At 38.8% G+C, this 18,170-nt stretch overlaps 2 protein-coding genes across 2 annotated transcripts in view; one reads left to right on the top strand and one right to left on the bottom strand.

The window, feature by feature from the left end:
* The window catches only part of LOC107597514 (pleckstrin homology-like domain family B member 1), a 91,300-nt gene extending 81,120 nt beyond the window's left edge, over positions 1-10,180 (top strand). Inside the window, exons 22-26 of the mRNA XM_016288611.1 lie at positions 1,791-1,881; positions 1,980-2,126; positions 4,643-4,862; positions 5,520-5,605; positions 7,659-10,180. Of these exons, the coding sequence (XP_016144097.1) occupies positions 1,791-1,881; positions 1,980-2,126; positions 4,643-4,862; positions 5,520-5,605; positions 7,659-7,799 (685 nt within the window). The 3' untranslated portion in view covers positions 7,800-10,180. The remainder of the gene's footprint in view (positions 1-1,790; positions 1,882-1,979; positions 2,127-4,642; positions 4,863-5,519; positions 5,606-7,658) is intronic.
* A 1,888-nt stretch (positions 10,181-12,068) lies between these two features.
* LOC107597513 (alpha-2-macroglobulin-like protein 1) overlaps positions 12,069-18,170 on the bottom strand; it is a 33,990-nt gene continuing 27,888 nt past the window's right edge. Inside the window, exons 33-37 of the mRNA XM_016288610.1 lie at positions 14,129-14,219; positions 13,967-14,035; positions 12,930-13,035; positions 12,576-12,624; positions 12,069-12,265 (exon numbers count right to left, since the gene is read on the bottom strand). Coding sequence (XP_016144096.1) covers positions 12,584-12,624; positions 12,930-13,035; positions 13,967-14,035; positions 14,129-14,219 — 307 coding nt within the window. The 3' untranslated portion in view covers positions 12,069-12,265; positions 12,576-12,583. The remainder of the gene's footprint in view (positions 12,266-12,575; positions 12,625-12,929; positions 13,036-13,966; positions 14,036-14,128; positions 14,220-18,170) is intronic.

Genomic DNA, 18,170 nt, shown 5'->3' with positions numbered 1-18,170 from the left:
GTGGAAATCAATGAGGTGCAAATACCAACACGTGACACCAGGGCTGAGTGAAATTCAGAATTCAGTTCATGAGTGTAGATTTGAATTGAATTGGTCATGCTGCAGAGCATGTTGGAGTGGAATTTGATTTGGAATGACAGGAAGAGAAATGCACTTAATTGTGGTTCAAAGAATTTCAGTACAGTCACATAACAGATTTTCTTCTACACACAAAAAAATGTATAATTTATACGGTAAGCCTGCTTTGTATTGTTTGTCTCCATTTTAAAGACTTTGGGGTAAATTAGAGCATTCTGGGAAATGTTGGGGATAAAGTGCATCAGAGTTCACAAAATGAAAGTTCAGTTACTAAACATAATGAAATAGTATGTATATGCATATATAGAAAATTAATCTACATTTTCATTTATTGATTATTAATATTAATTATTGACATAATGTTCTGGAATTGCTTAATGTAATATACGTATGTTTAATAACTCATAGTCATACTGAAAAATGAAGTGTACTCTGCCATTCAAAAGTTTGCGTTTAAGAGATTTTAAAATGTTTTTGAAAGAAGTTTCTTATGCTCATGATGGTCAGAGTTTGTTTTAATGAAAAATACAGTTATGCTCATAAAGGCTGCATTCATGTGTTCAAATGCACAGTAAAACAGTAATAATGTGAAATATTATTGCAATTTAAAATAAGTGTTTTCTATTTTAATATATTTTATTCCTGTGATGCAAAGCTGAATTTTCAGCAGCCATTACTCCAGTCTTCAGTGTCACATGATCCTTCAGAAATTATTCTAATATGCTGATTTGCTGCTCAAGAAACATTTTTATTATCAATATTACAAACAGTTGTGGAAACCATGCTAGATTATTTAAGGATTCTTTGATGAATAGAAAGTCAAATAAACAGTGTTTATTTTAAAAAGAAATATTCTGTAACATTAAAAATGTCTAAATAAGTATAAATGTCACTTTTAATGAATTTAATGCATCCTTGCCAAATAAAAGTATTAATTTCTTAAAAATAAAAAAGTAAAAATATATCACTAACCCCAAACATTTGAACAGAAGTGTATTATTAAAAACTACACTCACAGCCATAATATTAATTTATTTGAATGTCATTCCATTTCACTTTAGATTCAAATATTCTTAAATTCAAATCTGGATTCAGAAATTGAATTTCAAAGACATTCTCATTTCAGTTCTGAATGGGACACAACCCAGTTTGACACTGACATGTTGTCTTCAGTTACAAGCGTAATCATGGGGAATGTGTGAAGATGTTGTAAACAAAAGCCTGTAAAGTACAGTGAAGCGGTGGAGCAGTGGAGCTGGACTGAAGCATGGCAGCTTTGTAAACAGATGGCCTTCAGCTGTTTCTCTCTCAGGAGAGAAATTGTTTACTTGAAATGTTCTCATACAGTTTGTTTACTCTTGTCTTTATAAAGCTTCAAGCTAGTCTGGGACTCTTCTCTAGAGGAATCCATTACTCATTTTCTTTTTCTATGTTTATAGTCCACATGTGCTTCATTTCATGTTTCACGGCAGATTTTCATGCTTGTACTGTATGTGCAATCCAGTTGTATTTTCATATATGACGAAATGTTTCGTAATCCACCGGTCTCACCGCTACTGGTCTCTATTCCATCATTCACCAAATAGATCACCGAGGGGTAAAATCACTGAACGGTTGCGCAACTTTCGATTGAGTATTTAAATGTTTGCTGTCTGTCTTGGTTCAAAAACATATAGTTATTGACTTTGACTGAAGTTTTATGTGTTTCACAGTGCCAGTGGTATGGACGCGTTGAAGATTGAGGAGATGGAGAAGATGTTGAAAGAGGCACAACTGGAGAAAGCTCGACTCATAGAGTCCAGAGTAAGTCATAATTTCAGTATACAATCAATACAGTAACCATATTCAGCTTTTTTGCCTCCTAGCCTTGTCTAATAACATCTGCCCTCTTTTGGCTGCAGGAACGAGAGACTCAGACCCGTAAACTCATGCTAGAGGAGGAGAGAAGAAGAAGAGAGGAGGCGGAGAAGAGACTGCAGGAGGAGACGATACATAGACAGCAGCTGATAGAGAAGGAGGTGAAGATGAGGGCCAGAAACTTCTCTCAGGTGAGGAGTCGCAGATCTGTGCCAGAAGCCCATAGTGATTCTACTAGGACTGTCAATTTAATGGATTCATTTTGTACAAATATTTATGGGTTATGGTTCTTAAAGATGTACTCTTTGTATTCATGTAGGCTTCGTATGGTTATGAAATTTTTTATACCCTTTTAAAGAAAAGCTTTACACTTTTAAATTACAGTTTAATTTTAATTTAAAAAATAATTTAATTTAATTGCATAGTCATTCGTTTTTAATTTAATTAGAAATTTTATTTTAATAATTTTCATTAGGAATTTAATTTAAACCTTGAAATATAGAAATATAAATTTTACTTTGATATATATATATATAGATAGATAGATAGATAGATAGATAGATAGATATTATACAGTTGCGATCACAAGTTTGCACATGCTTTGTAGAACCTTTGCTTTGTAATATTTCCGTCACACGCTTGAGGTATCCGGCCAATCACAACGCACTGGATAGCTGGCCAATGAGAGCACACCTCGCTGTTCAGACCGATGAGCTTTGTAAAAATCGACGCGTTTCAGAAAGACTGGGCATAGAGGAGAAACAATAATGTACAGTATGTGGAAAATAATGTGGGTTTTTTTACCTTAAACCACATAAATGCATTTCATTACACCAAATACACAACATAATGTTCTTTTTAGCAACGTCATATGACCCCTTTAATGTCTGCATTTACATCTGCAAGATGTATTTTTTAGATTTGTATTTTTTAGTTCATCTGCAATATGTCTCTAAGACGTTTCCTATCAGATGTTAAATAGATGTTTTGAAGATGTTTATGATTTAGAATGTATGTAAATCTGCTTTTTCTAAGACATTTATCAGATGTTTCTACAGATGTTTCCCAGATCAAGCGCTCGGTTTTATGTTCTTACATAAATTACGTTTTTGGTTTTTATGCCAAAAAAAATATGTAAAATTATGGTATTTTGGAAAGGTTTATGGAACCAGAAATATGACAAAACAATTTGAATTTGAATCGTGAAAATCTGAATTATAGTGTGAATTAACAAAACTGAATATTATGTGGCATTTTATAATTAATTTTTTTTTTTTTTAATAGTTTAGTTTAATTACATTGAATAGTTTAATTATATTTGTGTACACATACCAGACATAGGTCAAAACATTGAGAAATTGGGCTGAATTATAAAAGCCAGAGGGGGTACTAAATAAAGAGCCATTTGGGAGCCGAAAGAGTCGGTTCTTTTTGCTTAGCTGAGCCAAATGATCCGGATCCCTAAAAAGAGCTGGAATTCCCATCACTTTTACAATCTGAACTGTCAATAAAATTATCATGTCAAATAGTTATCATGAGGATCTGGTTTTTTTTCTTTTTCTGTTTCTGCATGTTGGTTATACCACTTAATTGATTTGGCCGCCAAAAGTTTTTCAGACATTAATAAGCAGTAACATTTTTTATGTTTTTTTTTTTTTTTAATGATAAATAATAATAAATGATACAAACTACTTAAGGTTTTAGTATGAATAATTTCATGAATTTAATGATCCTTTTTTTTATTATGTTATCAAGACAGTTGTATCACTCCGACATTTTTATATATAAATATATACATATATATATATATATATATTTATTTATTTATTTATTTGTATAAAAAAAAAAAAATTCATATATTTTCAGAAATTAAAAACATGTTCCTCATGGAAGATGTGAGTTCAAATAATTTTATGTATGAAGTACATTTTTTAAGAAATTTATAATAAATTGATAGGACAAAAAAAATAATGTAATCAATCCTTAAATAACCAAAACATTAAAGGGGTCCTGTTATGCTTTTTCACTTATTCAACTTGAGTTAGTCTGTAATGTTGCTGTTTGAGCATAAAAAAGATCTGCAAAGTTACAAAGCTCAAAGTCCACTTCAAAATGAGTTATTTTATTTAACAGAAATCACTTTTCAAAAACTACAACGACTCGTTTGGACTACAATACGTATTTTCCGGGATTTGTGATATCACAAATATCGACGAATGGGTCGAGACCTGGTTGAGCTGCACTATAGAAGGCAACGAGTGTTATCACTATGTCGGAGACATGCTAGCTTTCCCCAAGGCAGACGAACTTAGAGTGGTTACAATCATCCGGGTTTAAATCACACTCAAATTGATTTGATTTTGATGCAATATTTACACTGAAGCTCGCAGGTGGCTATGGTAAGGGGCATGACATTTCCCGACCAGGCGCCGAGTGCTTGCCAATCACAACACACACTGGCCCAGCTAACCAATCACAGCACATTTCGTATTTCAGAAGGCGGGCCTTTATTTGATACAGGAACTATTCGAGGCGTTCATGCCAGACTGGGGAGAGAGGTGTTGTAATAATGTAAAATATGTGAAAAATAATGTGTTTTTCGAACAACCTAGTATGAGAACCTGTTCTAGTACACCCCCAAAACAAAATCAAGACTTTGTAAAAGAGCATAATAGGACCCCTTTAACCACATGTTGTTGATTTCCAGGCCCGCCCGATGACCCGATACCTGCCCATTCGCAAAGAGGAGTTTGACCTCCGTTCCCACATCGAGTCTTCAGGTCACAGCGTGGACATGTGCTACCACATGATTCTCACCGAAAAGATGTGCAAGGGCTATCTTGTCAAGATGGGAGGAAAGATCAAATCCTGGAAGAAGCGCTGGTTCGTCTTTGATCGCCTTAAAAGGACGTTTTCCTACTACGCCGGTATGTGTACCGCAGCGTCGCCTTCCAACATCCTCCTTACTGTGCACTATGCTAATGCCGCTCCGCAAACGTGTCGTTATGCTTTTGTCGCCCTGAGGTTGGGGAAAGAAATGAGGGCAGAACAAAGAGTGGATTGTGGGTGAATCCAGCAGTGGGGGGATACGGATAATTAGTAATTCTTAAGCTCACAGTGGCTGCCATGATTTCCGATAGCCTCGGGTTAGCTAGGGGCATACAAATAACCAGAAGCCCGTCCGCATGCTATCTGATGGTGATGAAATCTGCCGCAATGCTGAGGAAATCGTGCTCATCACCCAGCCGTGGTGCTCGGCAAAGCGTGAGCTCTCGCTCTTTATTTCTACGCGGACTGAAAATGAAGGGGTTGCACCGCAGTAACAAGGTCACATCGGTGCTTACCAGATCATTATTCTCCAGGGGAGTGGGGGCTTATTTGTTTTTGAAACCATCGCTGTGCAAAACATGTTAATCAGTAGTTTTGTCTTGTTTTCCAGTAAAAAAAATTGGAAACGCGTGTTTTTGGGGAACATATTCGAGTTAATTCGTCTTATGATGTTTTTAAACAAAAACATTGCAATAAAATACTTATTAAGAGAACGATTTTTCGCAGGGTGACATCTCTGTTTCTCCCATCCGCAGATAAACATGAGAGCAAATTGAAGGGCGTCATCTACTTCCAGGCTATCGAGGAGGTTTACTATGATCACCTGCGCAGTGCCACAAAGGTACGAGCCCCTATCGGATAAAAACCCCTCATATAAGCACAGCTCACATCTCCCGCTGTTTTTCTGCTCTGCACTCCTGTTGCACCATTTCATTTGATCTTTTTCTGTTAGCTTCTTTCTTCTCTTTTGTCTCTTATGCTGTAACTCTGCTGTCAATATTCCCCACCCTTCTTTTGCTTCATTCTTTTGCTTTGCCGACTGTTTTCACAGAAAGGATTTTTCAATCTGAATTTGACAAACGTACGTATCGCTCTTCACCACTATCACCCTATCCTGCATGTTTGCTTAGAGGAAATTGCTCTAATCCGTGCATTTTTCACACACTTACTCCCTTGTGACTTATTAACATACCTCGTCTTCTATTGTTTTGAATAACTGGACTACTTGCACCTTCAGTGGATATTTTTTGTGCAGTTACTGAGGATGAGAGTATAATGTAATTGACCTGTATGCGTTTCCCTTAAGTGTTTCTTTACTACTCCCACCTGTGGTGAGATACTAAGTGTGTGTATAACGTAATAGCCCCACAGAAGCAGTTGTGTGGTATATTATACGCCATCAGCTTCATGCTGTATAATGTAATAGGTTAACAGGAAGCCGTAACGTAATTTACTCTTTGACAGTGTCAGAATCATTTGAAGAGATTTGTTTGCACATTGCATGAATGGAGTGCTCTTCAACAATGAGTGTTTTGGTGAGGAGAACTAATTATAACATTTTAACAAGCACCTCCTGCTCAACATCTGTATTAAAATTAGAGGTGCTAATAATTAATACTTTGTTATTAATTAAGTGGAATGACTTTCGATTAATCCACTTTAGCTCAAGAGAATTCGGTAATCATCTGGGAAATGTGCAAACTGAGTGCACGCTGTTGCTTGTGCCGCATGCGACGTAGGAGCTTATAAAACATGTTCAAAGTAATCGTGCACATTTACAATAATAGTGTGTTCAAGTATAATGTGAGAACAAGCTGAGTTAAGTAAACTTATCAACATTTAAAAAAGAGGATAAAACATTTCCCATCTTTTTTTTTTTATTGTTGACATCAAAGTAATAAGAATAAACATGCTGACCACAGTGTGATAAATGATTGAATACCGACAGCATGAAGCCATTATAGATATTTAGAAATATCTACAACATTACAAAAAACATCAATTTTACTACATCAAACATTAACTTAAGTTCAAAATCCAATCTAAAATATTATATGAAACATGTGTATATAAGGTCTGAAATATTACATGAACCACATAATAAAATGTGTGCATTATCCATGCACGTTGTTATAATTATTAATACTTTTCAAATTAGAAAATTATATTAAACTATACCAATTGGATTCATACTAAATATATGCATTAAAGTACTTATAATAATAGCACATTTCTTATATTTATTTATTAGCATATTATTACATGTATTTATTATTATATTCATTAGGATCCATAGTTTAAATATCTAATGTTTAATTTATTATTATTATATTTAGCATAATCACTTTAAATGTAGTTTGACTAGTTGACTGTAGTTATTAAATATTTGCATTATAAAGTATAAACATAAATAAAACTAATATATTATAAGATTAGAAATAAGACTATTTTAACTTTATTATAATGTCTTGCAAATGATATGATTCACACAATAAATTGTACAGGCAAAATCATTTTAGCCGCAGTAGCCATACACATTATTAATAATGCTTGGAAAATTATGAAACTATATTAAATTAAAATATACCAGTTGGATTCATTTTAAATTTAAATGCATTGAAATACAGAACAAAAAAAGCAGTGCATTTCTTAGGTTTATTTATTTCTTTAAATTATATCTATTTGTATAGTGGTTTTAATTGTAGTTGAAATAGTGCATGTGGTATATGGCGTCCTACATGTGTGATTAATTAATTGTATTTCAATTAAAATCAATTTGTAAAACTTCCCCTAATGGCTAAATATGAGATAATGCATATGCCTCAATAACTGGGTAGTAGAGAGACTCCATACGTGGCACCCTCACTGATCTGAGTGTGTCTTTTTGATCGCAGAGCCCCAACCCCTCCCTGACCTTCTGCGTGAAGACCCACGACAGACTGTATTACATGGTGGCCCCATCCGCAGAGGCCATGAGGATATGGATGGATGTGATAGTGACAGGAGCCGAGGGCTACACGCAGTTCATGAACTGAGACAAAACCCACTATACGGAATAATACGGAAACCATTCGGCAGGGAGACTTCAAATGACCCAGACCTGTTGTTCCCAACAAGAGGAAAAACTTAATTTTGTTACTTCCTTTTTTTCTTCTTCTTGAGTTTCCTGAAGATGTTATATATTCACTCAGATGCACAGACAGATATCACCAGAGGCTTTCCACGTCTGCCTGGATTGAAAAAGGGAAAAGACGAAAAGACCCGGTGAACCAAACCTGCAGGTGGTGGCTCACTCACCATCGACGAAAATGCCTTTTTGCTGTCAGAGATATTTTTCAGTTGCAGTTTAGTTTATGTTGTCTGGATGCGCAGAAACATGACTTTCATTTGTAAAGTTTTCAAATTCAATTTTCAAACGTAATGGGAAAAATGCCAAATGTCATCAAGCCATTCTGGAATAGTATTGCGTTGCATACTTGATGGGATTGACTGACACGGAATGACTAGAGGATATAAATGAACTGCAGTACATTTAAATGATGTTTTAAATTAAATGGAGCATTACATTCACATTTAAAGATCCGATATCACAGAAACAAAGGCTTGATTCACCAAAGCTCACCTACCAGCTCAGGAGTCTATATTTATTGTAGAGGGACATTAGCGACTCCTGTCCAACTTCATCCCACTGTGTCTCTGTGTTCCCAGCTCATTCTTTTAGATGCAGAACCACACACACACACACACACACACACACACACTACATACAACAGTAAAGTCTATTTGCCAAGTCCTGACAACTTGATCTTGTGATTCGACTCCCTAGGGAGGCAGCCATCACCTATCACTGCCAGCCTACGAGAGTTTGGAATTATTGCCACAAACAGGAGAAAAAGAAACAACATCATAATCATGCAGTGCCTTGATAATGACCCATATTTGTCACTTTTAGTATCTGAAATGTTACACTAGTGAAAAATACTGTAGCTGGAATCACTGTCTTAAGGTGCGGCCACATTAATGAAATTTTGAGAGTAAAAAATGTCGATTGTCAATTGTATAGTGATGTATGAAGCACAGCTCACACAGAAGTCACGTTCAAAACAAGCAAGTTTTCCGGCTTTCAATGCAGCGAATTTGAATCGGTTTAGAAATCTGCTTTGGAAATTCTATTGTCATCGTCGAAATTCCAGATTGCATGGATGCCTATTCAAATTCGCCTGGATTTCACCAGCGAAAATCCACAGAACAATAGCAAATTAGTGCAAATTTTGTGAAAATTACACAGGGGGAAAAAAAATGTCAATTGTCTACTGTCAGTAGTGTAGCGGTGTTGGTCAGCACGGTGAATGTACTTAGCCGACTTGAATCAGTTTCGACATCTGCATTGGGAAACCTCTCGCCATCATGCGAAATTCCCAACTACACTGATGCCTATTGAAATTCGCCTGCCAAAATTCATTGACCAACAGTAAATTAGTGAAAAGTTTGTGAAAATTGCGTAGGCTGTCAATAGTGTAGTGATGCATGAAGTACAGCTCACACGGAAGTCAAACCAGGAAGCATTATGTTGGTTGAATTCATGTGACCATCTGAACCCGTGGCGAAAACTGAATGAGAAATCTTTTCATTGTCATGCGAAATTCCCAAATACATGGGTGCCTATTGGAAATGACTGGATTTTGTCTGCAAACATTTGCTAAACATCAGTAAATTAGCGAAAACTGGCAAAAAAAATTGCAAAATTTTTAAAGGCAAAAGAGGTCAAATGTTTATTGTCTATAGTGTAGCGATGCATTAAGCACAGCTCGCACGGAAGTCTTTTTTTTAAACCAAGCAGCTTTATGTTGGCTGAACTCACATGACCAGCTGAACCTGTTGCGAAATCTGGGCAGGGAAATCTTTCGCCGTCACACGAAATTCCAGAACATGTGGATTCCTATCAAAATGACTGGATTTCGCCTGCAAAAATTCACAGAGCAACAATAAATGTGACCGCACCTTTATTCCATATGATACATAGTGGGTTTTACTGTTCTAAGAGATTGTGAACAGACACGTACTGTAATTAAAAAAAAGTGACCTATTTAAATCAGTCCGATACTGCTTTAATACAATTTAAGAAGCTATTCAAAGGGTTTAGTAGCTGTTCAAGTTTTATTGATGTTTTACAGGCCTTGTGTTAATTTGGGGAAAACAAAATGTTTATTTATGCTACGACACTGTTAAAAATGACCAACGTGTTCTGCTTTCTCCCGAAACCAAACTGTGTGTTCAAATGAAATCTACAGAGAATTTAAATCAACACGAATAATTAGTCTTCATTATACGTGCAAGATGTCTTGAGTACTATCACAGAACTAGGTGAAAACAGTGTTGTAAAATGTTGAACATAAATACACTCACGGTTTTCCTTTTTCATGGTGTTTTTGTGTTTATTTGCCTAATTATAATCCATGCTAACACATAAACATGGAAAAGACTGTAGCTCAGAGGTCACAACTAAACTCGGACTTCAGATGTAAAAGGGCAAGTAACCCTCACTGCTGTAATTAACACTGCAACGCAAGCAGAAGTCTTGCATCATAGCTACTGTGTTGTTTTCATGACACCAGATAAGAGAGCAGCATGCTAAATTAAAAACCTACTGCTAAGAAGGGCTACGATAAGGTTGACCCAAGAAAGTTTGGAGACCAAGTTTGTTTTGGTTGGACAACACCCTAGTTAAACAGTTTCATAAATGAATCTTGAAATAAATCACTTAAAGCCATATCTTAGAAGTACAATATGCTGCTGGCAGTGTGTAAAAATACTTAAAATATTGCATACTCTTTGAGGGTGTGTTTACACAAAGTTTAGTTGTCTTGGTTCTTTTCAGGGTCTCTGCAGGTTTTATGAAAGTAAATGCAAATGTCTAAATTTTCTGAAATCAAGATACATTTACTTTAGGAGCCAAATGACATAAGAAGTCTTGTTTTCTGAGAACAAAGATCCAATGGGCTCAGAAAAATGAACTTAGTTCAAAGGGAAAAAGAGTTTTAATACATATCAGATATCTATTCTTGTTTTAAGCATAAACTCATTTGATTCTATTCCAATTCTCAGAAAACATCTCAAGTAAATGTATTTTAATTTAAGGATGTTTAGATATTTGTATTGGAAAACATGCATACTCATTTTTTTTTCCAGTGCATGCAACATTTAATGACTTTATAAATGTAAGACTTTCTGCTCCGATTTAAGTTGTTTTTGTGCACGTTTAACAAAATGCATGTTTTCTCGCTGTTATATTTTGTCTTGGAATTTATGATCATTTTAACGCTAGATATTAGGTGAAAACTGCCTTTCAAATAGTGGTTATTACTAAATACGGAGCAATTTGCTGTACGGTAGCCCTAAAAACTATTTCAAATACATATTTTAACTTGAAATTTCTAATCATTTCAACACTAAATACGGGAAAACTGCCTTTCAAATAATGGTTATCACTAAATATACAGCTGAAAGGCAGCCCTAAAAAATCTCTCTTAACTTCTCAGTTTGAATTCTAGTAAGTATCAGTACAGTCTTTGAGCAATATGTAGGCAATACATATTGAACTGTTTGGGGTGTACTGTTCACTTTAGTCTCTCTGAAGTCAGTTGTTTGCTGATGCAATTTGTTGAGATCGTTTACTGAAATTATTTGGTAATTCCTGGAACGCTGTGAAACTGACACCGCTTTAGTGGGCAGCAGTAGGAGAATATTCTCAATTAGCATTCTAACATGATATTACTGAAGTTAACAGGCGTTTTAAAAGATGAATTATTTTTGCTAAGCAGAGATATCAAGCATCTGAGTGGTTTGGAAACTGTTTTAGACTGTGCTACTTTTAAACACTCAAGGGGGGAACAGTATACAGATATCATTGGGTGTTACAACAGCAAACAAAAAGTCTGAAAGCAGCTTTCATGTGTTGGCGATACAATGTTGTTTAAAACTTCAGTTACTGAACCAATAGAAGAGTTGAATCTATCCACACCAACATATCAGTTCTACTAAAATATCAAGTGCTTTGAAATGTGATGTTTTGGATTACAGACAGGAAAACTGACATACTATTGTAAACATCTGCAATTGGCAAATGTGTGCATTTTTTACTAAATACATAATTGGGTTGGGAAAGGTTTCAAACCTGAAATTAGGATTTAATATTTGACTAATATGCAATAATATTAGGTATAGCTTATTCTTTTAAGATCCAGACATTTGCATATGTACAGTAATAATAAATCTAGATAATAAATAATAACAGGACACAAATGTTTCTGATGCAGCAATGGTTTATTAAACAAATAGTTTAATAGCAACTAAAGTGCAGAATGCAGAAATGCATTATTTTTGATTTAAGAAAACAGTAAGGTTTTACAAGTGACAAAAAACACAAAGTGTCAGTATTAAATCTGTCTCGCCATATATTCCAGTGTACGGTTCTTCAGCCGTTAGCACTTCAGATCATCGCCAATCATCATGTCAATCAACCTTTTATCAAGCAACATAACATATCTAGTTATATCATAATATAACATTCATATATGTCCTTTATACATCATTCTAAAATGCTGATTTGGTGCTCAAGAAAAAAAATCTCATTATTATCAATGTTGAAAATAATTCAATTTTTTCAAGATTATTTTATGAATAGAACGTTCAAAAGAGCATTTTTAATATAACATGTAAATGTCTTTATGGATTTGGGAATTCAAGTTTAAGAGTACAATTATATTATTAAAAATTGAGTTTTAGATAAAATTGACAATTACTGTACTTACAGTAGTGTTTATGCACATGGGGAGGTGTAGTCAATCACAGACAGTTCACCTGGAGGAATAGAAACACAACCTAGGTTTTTTGTGCACTACACTGTTGAGCTCGTCTCAATAAAATGAAAATGCATTATGGAAAGATTAAATACAGGCTCGTAAATCACAATTATGCAACCTTTATATCATGATGTCACTAAGATTTATAAAAAAAAATGAAATTCTTAAACATTAAAATGGAAATAGGTTTTCCCATTTTTTGTTATAATTTATTTATTATATTTTGCTGGGTTTATAATAAAATCCCTATATTGTATTTTCTTTCAGACTTTTCAGAGTACACAGTGATGAAGAAACACATACTGATCTTGTAGTAGTCATAGACGATCACTACAGCTGGTTTCAGGTTCTGCACCTGTACTTCCTGCACGAGCTGCAGGCTGATGGACTTCACCTGATTCTTTTTCAACTGGAATAGAAGAGAAAGTTATTACATTATGATTACGGAGAGATTTATTTTCTCTAGGGTATGAATGTGTTAAAGAAATAGTTCACCCAAAAATGAAAATTAGCTTCAAATTGACTCACTCTTGTGTTATCCAAGATGTAAATGAGTTTGTTCTTTCATAGGAACAGTTTTGGGGAAATGTAGCATTACTTCACTTGCTCATCAATGGATCATCTGTGGTGAATGGGTGCCGTCAGAATGTGGATCCAAACAGTGATAAAAACATCACAGTACTCTAGTCTCTAGTCCATCAATGTCTTGTGAAGTAAAAAGCTTATTGTTTGTAATAAATTCATCAAGACATTTTTAACTTTTGTTTCTGGCTAAAATCCACAAATCAAGAACTATTTAAAAGTGAAAAAAGTTCTAAACAAATATGTCATTGGATTTTAATGTGAGAGGACAACGGGGGATGGATTTTTTTCATTGGAGGAAGGGTTATTATGGATTATGGACTTGCATTTTGGCCAGAAGAGACCATTTAAAGTTATGCCTTGATGCATTTGTTTTTTTACAAACATGCACCTTTTCACTTCACAAAACATTAATTGATGGACTGGAGTCGTGTGGATTACTTGTGGATTATTGTGATGTTTTTATCAGCTGTTTGGACTCTCATTCTGACGGCACCCATTCACTGCAGAGGATCCATTGGTGAGCAAGTGATTTAATGCTACATTTCTCTAAATCTGTTCCGATGAAGATACAAACTCATCTACATCTTGGTTGGCTGGAGAGTGAGTACATTTTCAGTCAAATTTCATTTTTCAGCTTCTTGTTTAAGTAAACCAGGTCAGTTTTATTGTCAGAATATCAGTGACCCGTCCCAAAAATAAGTTGAACCCCTCAAGGTATTTGAATAAAACAAAATAAATTTGAATAAAACATTTACACTATCCAAATAGAAAATGACACGATCCTCATCCAGATCCACACGTTTGATGGTGGGGTCTTCCCTCAGCTGTGGAGACAGAGGAGCGAGTGAGAACGAATCAAACGCTGGCTATACAACTTGAGATCAAAAGAGGACCAGAGCCCTTCAAGTGTCACTCACAGCCTGCAGAGACGTCTCATCCGGCTTAAACCCAGACAGGAACCTGACGTTAATGATCACCATGTTGGTCTCCATTCGTGTGCCGTCATACCTGTCACACAATTGCTCCAACAATCACAAACAGGTTCACAACCACACATTGTTCTCTATGTAGTCTGACAGACAACAAAGAGTCTATTAGGCCATAAAATAGGTTGAATCTTTATTCATTCTTTCTTTATAAAGTCCAGTGGGTATGTTACTAATTCATTTAGCAATATCATTGCAAGTAGAATTTGTTACAGCTGTCTGCAGGACTTCTCGACATACATTTTTATGTTAATTTTTATAGACATTACCATTCAATGTTTTTTTTTATAATTTCATCAAAAATACAGCAAAATCAGTAATGATTACTACAATGTTTTATATTTGATTTAAATGCAATTTATTCCAGTGTTGGCAAAGCTGAAATTTCAGCATCATTACCCCAGTCTTCAGTGGCATATGATTCTTCAGAAATCATTCTAATATGCTGATTCGAAGCTCAAGAAATATTTCTTATTAATATTTATGTTGAAAACTGTTGTGCTTAATATTTTTGTCGAAACTGTGATACTTTTTTCAGGATTCTGTGATGAATAGAAATTTCCAAAGAACAGCATTTATTTGAAATATATATATTTTTGTAACATTTATAATGTCTTTACTGTGATTTTTGAGCAATGCATTAATTTCTTTAAAATAAAGTCTTACTGACCCCGAATCTTTGAACAATAGTATATATATTTAATATTTATTATTATGTTTTTTTAAACATCAAATTAAAAATTTATCCTTTTTGCTAGTTTGTAGTATTTAAATGACTAGTTACATTTTTTTTAGCTTGTTTGATCACTTTTTTGAATGGAAAAGAGCTGTGTGAAGATTATTTAAAAATATAATTTTTTTTTGTTTCACAGGAAAGACAAAGTCATACAGGTTTGAAAGGACGTGATAGTGACTAAATGACTGAATTTTCAGTTCCCTTTCAGTCAGTCACGTTCGATGTTACGTCAGTCGTGACTGACGAATTGGGATCTCGCCCGAGAGCCCAATCACCTTCGAGTGTTAACTAAACAAGCCAATGACAGTTGGCGTGCGTGTTTCGCCACGCACACCCCGCCCCGCAGCGCGGGTATAAAAGGAGAGCGCGTGCAAACGCACATCAGCTTTTCGCTTCGGAGCCGAGCCTTCTACAGGACGAATCTCCACGAGTGTTTGCAGGAAACAGCTGGCGTTGGTGTCACGGCGTGTCAGCGGGGGTTGCCATCCAGTGCTGCTAGAACCTCGGCGTGCTGCAGCCTCCATACTGCGGTCTCGCCGCGACCGCCCCTGGGTGCTTCAGCGCTCTCTAAAAGAGTGTTTCCTTTAAAAAAAAAGAGCAAATTCTAAAAGAGCTTCACGAGCGACGGGCGTCTTTTTAAAGATGGCTTCCCGCTCGTGCGTTTCTGGATGTGGTCGCTTCCTGGCTTCATCTGATGGTCATGATCGCTGTATCTCATGCCTGGGCTTACAGCACACTGAGGCAGCGCTCATGGATGAGTCATGTTCTCAGTGCGGGAACATGACCATCGCGGGGTTGCGGTCTAGATGCCTCCTCGTTAAACGAGGGGTTATCCCCCTTGCCATGCCCCGTTCTAGCTCCTCCGGTTCTCGGAGGAGCTACGGCGAACTGCGACGGACCTCGCTCTTAGGGCGACGAAAGTCACAGCGCGGGCCCTGGGTCAGACGATGTCCACACTGGTGGTGCAGGAGCGCCACCTATGGCTGACCTTGGCGGATATGAGGGAGGCCGACAAGCATCGCTTCCTGGACTCCCCGATCTCCCAGGCCGGCCTATTCGGCGAAGCAGTGGAGGGCTTTACCCAACAGTTCTCCGCCACGCAGAAGCAGACGGAGGAGTTTCGTTACATCCTGCCCGGACGGTCGGCTGCTGTCTCCACCCCACCGCCGGCTGCAGCCCCTCTGTCTGCTCGTCGCCGAGGGCGCCCTCCTGCGGCCTCCACCTCCGCTCCAGCGCAGCCACAGCAGCAGCCTTCACAACGGCCATAGCGTGGAGCTGGCCGCAAGAAGACGGCGCAGCCCGCCTCCGCCCCTGTCAAGCCCGTGAAGCGCCAGGGCAGGCGGCGTCCCTGGGATGGGCGACCCGGAGTTCTTGGATCCTGCTCTTCAGGAGATGGTGACCACATCACTCCTTCCCCCGGAGGAGGGCCGGGTGGAGAATCCTTTGTTCCTGTTTGTTTTTGTTTCGCCACTGGCTACCCAGCCAGTGGTACCCAAAACTTCAGTAAAAGAGCAGTTTCCTTTGCCTCCGGGTCCCAAGAGGGTGAGGACGGTGGTGCACGAGACCCAGTCTCCACACGGCCGGCCCCCTCTCCCTTCGCTAATGGGCAGCAGGGTTCAGTTCAAGGACGCTACGCCTCCTCACGAGCCCCCTGCCCAGCAGTGGAGCCAGGTAAGTGGCGCGCTGCGCACTCAGACCCCACCCTGGGACGCGCGGCCTCCCGGGTTGGACATGTAGCAACTCGCCCGCCATCTCCTCCTCTGGAGTCAGAAGCATCTGAGGTTGCTTCGCGCCGTTCATGTCCCAGGCGAGCTCAATCGTGCCGCCGACGAGCTCTCACGTCAGCCCGCCCTTCCGGGAGAATTGGCGACTCCACCCCGAGGCTTTGGGGACACCCAGGTAGACCTGTTTGCCTCCCCAGACACGTCCTATTGCCAGTTGTTTTACTCCCTGTCCGATGAGACCCTCGGCACGGACGCACTGGCGTTCAGCTGGCCTCGGGGCCTACGCAAATATGCGTTTCCCCCAGTGAGCCTTCTCGCACAGACACTGTGCAAGGTCAGGGAGGATGAGGAGCTAGTCCTCTTGGTAGCGTCATACTGGCCCACTCAGACTTGGTTCCCCGAACTAATGCTCCTCGCGGCAGCCCCTCCTTGGCAATTCCTCTGAGGAGGGATGTCCTTTCTCAGAGAGGGGGCTCCCTCTGGCACCCGCGTCCAGACTTGTGGAATCTCCACTTGTGGTCCCTGGACGGGACACGGAGGTTTTAGGTGGGCTACCTCCAGCGGCAGTGAACACCATCACGTCAGCTAGAGCCCTGTCTACCAGACACGCTTACAGGCTGAAGTGGAACCTGTTCGTCGATTGGTGCTCTTCCCGCCGGGAAGACCCCCTCAGATGCCCGATCGGAGTCGTGCTTTCTTTCCTGCAGGATGGGTTGGAGTGAAGGCTGTCTCCCTCCACCCTTAAGGTGTATGTTGCCGCTATTGCCGCACATCACGATGCAGTAGACGGTAAGTCTGTGGGGAAGCACGACTTGGTCATCAGGTTTCTCAGAGGGGCAAAGAGGCTAAATCCTCCACACCCTCACCTGTTACCCTCTTGGGATCTCCCCTCGGTCCTGACGGCCTTGAAGGAGGAGCCCTTCGAGCCTCTGCAGTCAGTAGAGCTTAAGTTTCTGTCGTTGAAAACAGCGCTCCTCACCGCATTGGCCTCGGTCAAGAGGGTAGGGGACCTGCAGGCATTTTCGGTCGACGATTCGTGCCTAGAATTCGGAACGGGTAACTCTCACGTTGTCCTGAGACCCCGGCCTGGATATGTGCCCAAAGTTCCCACCACGCCTTTTAGGGATCAGGTGGTGAACTTGCAAGCGCTGCCCCGAGAGGAGGCAGACCCAGCCATTGCTCTGCTCTGTCCCTTTGAGCACTTACGTGGACCGTACGCAGAGCTTCAGGACCTCAGACCAGCTCTCTGTCTGCTTCGGAGGACAGCAGAAGGGAAAGGCTGTCTCCAAACAAAGACTTGCCCACTGGTTAGTGGAGGCTATAGTCTTAGCATACCAGGCCCGACGTTTACCATGCCCCCTCAGAGTGAGAGCACACTCTACGAGAGGAGTGGCATCTTCTTGGGCATTGGCGCGGGGCGCCTCGATAGCAGACATCTGTAGAGCTGCTGGCTGGGCGACGTTTGTAGAGCCCGTGTCCTCTCGTGTACTCGCCTCAGGTAGGCAGTAACACC

Source organism: Sinocyclocheilus grahami, unplaced genomic scaffold (assembly GCF_001515645.1).
Source record: "Sinocyclocheilus grahami isolate Dianchi unplaced genomic scaffold, SAMN03320097.WGS_v1.1 scaffold233.1, whole genome shotgun sequence".
Taxonomy (NCBI): domain Eukaryota; kingdom Metazoa; phylum Chordata; class Actinopteri; order Cypriniformes; family Cyprinidae; genus Sinocyclocheilus; species Sinocyclocheilus grahami.
Note: the sequence above shows the minus strand (reverse complement) of the source record. Positions and strands in the feature narration are given on the sequence as shown.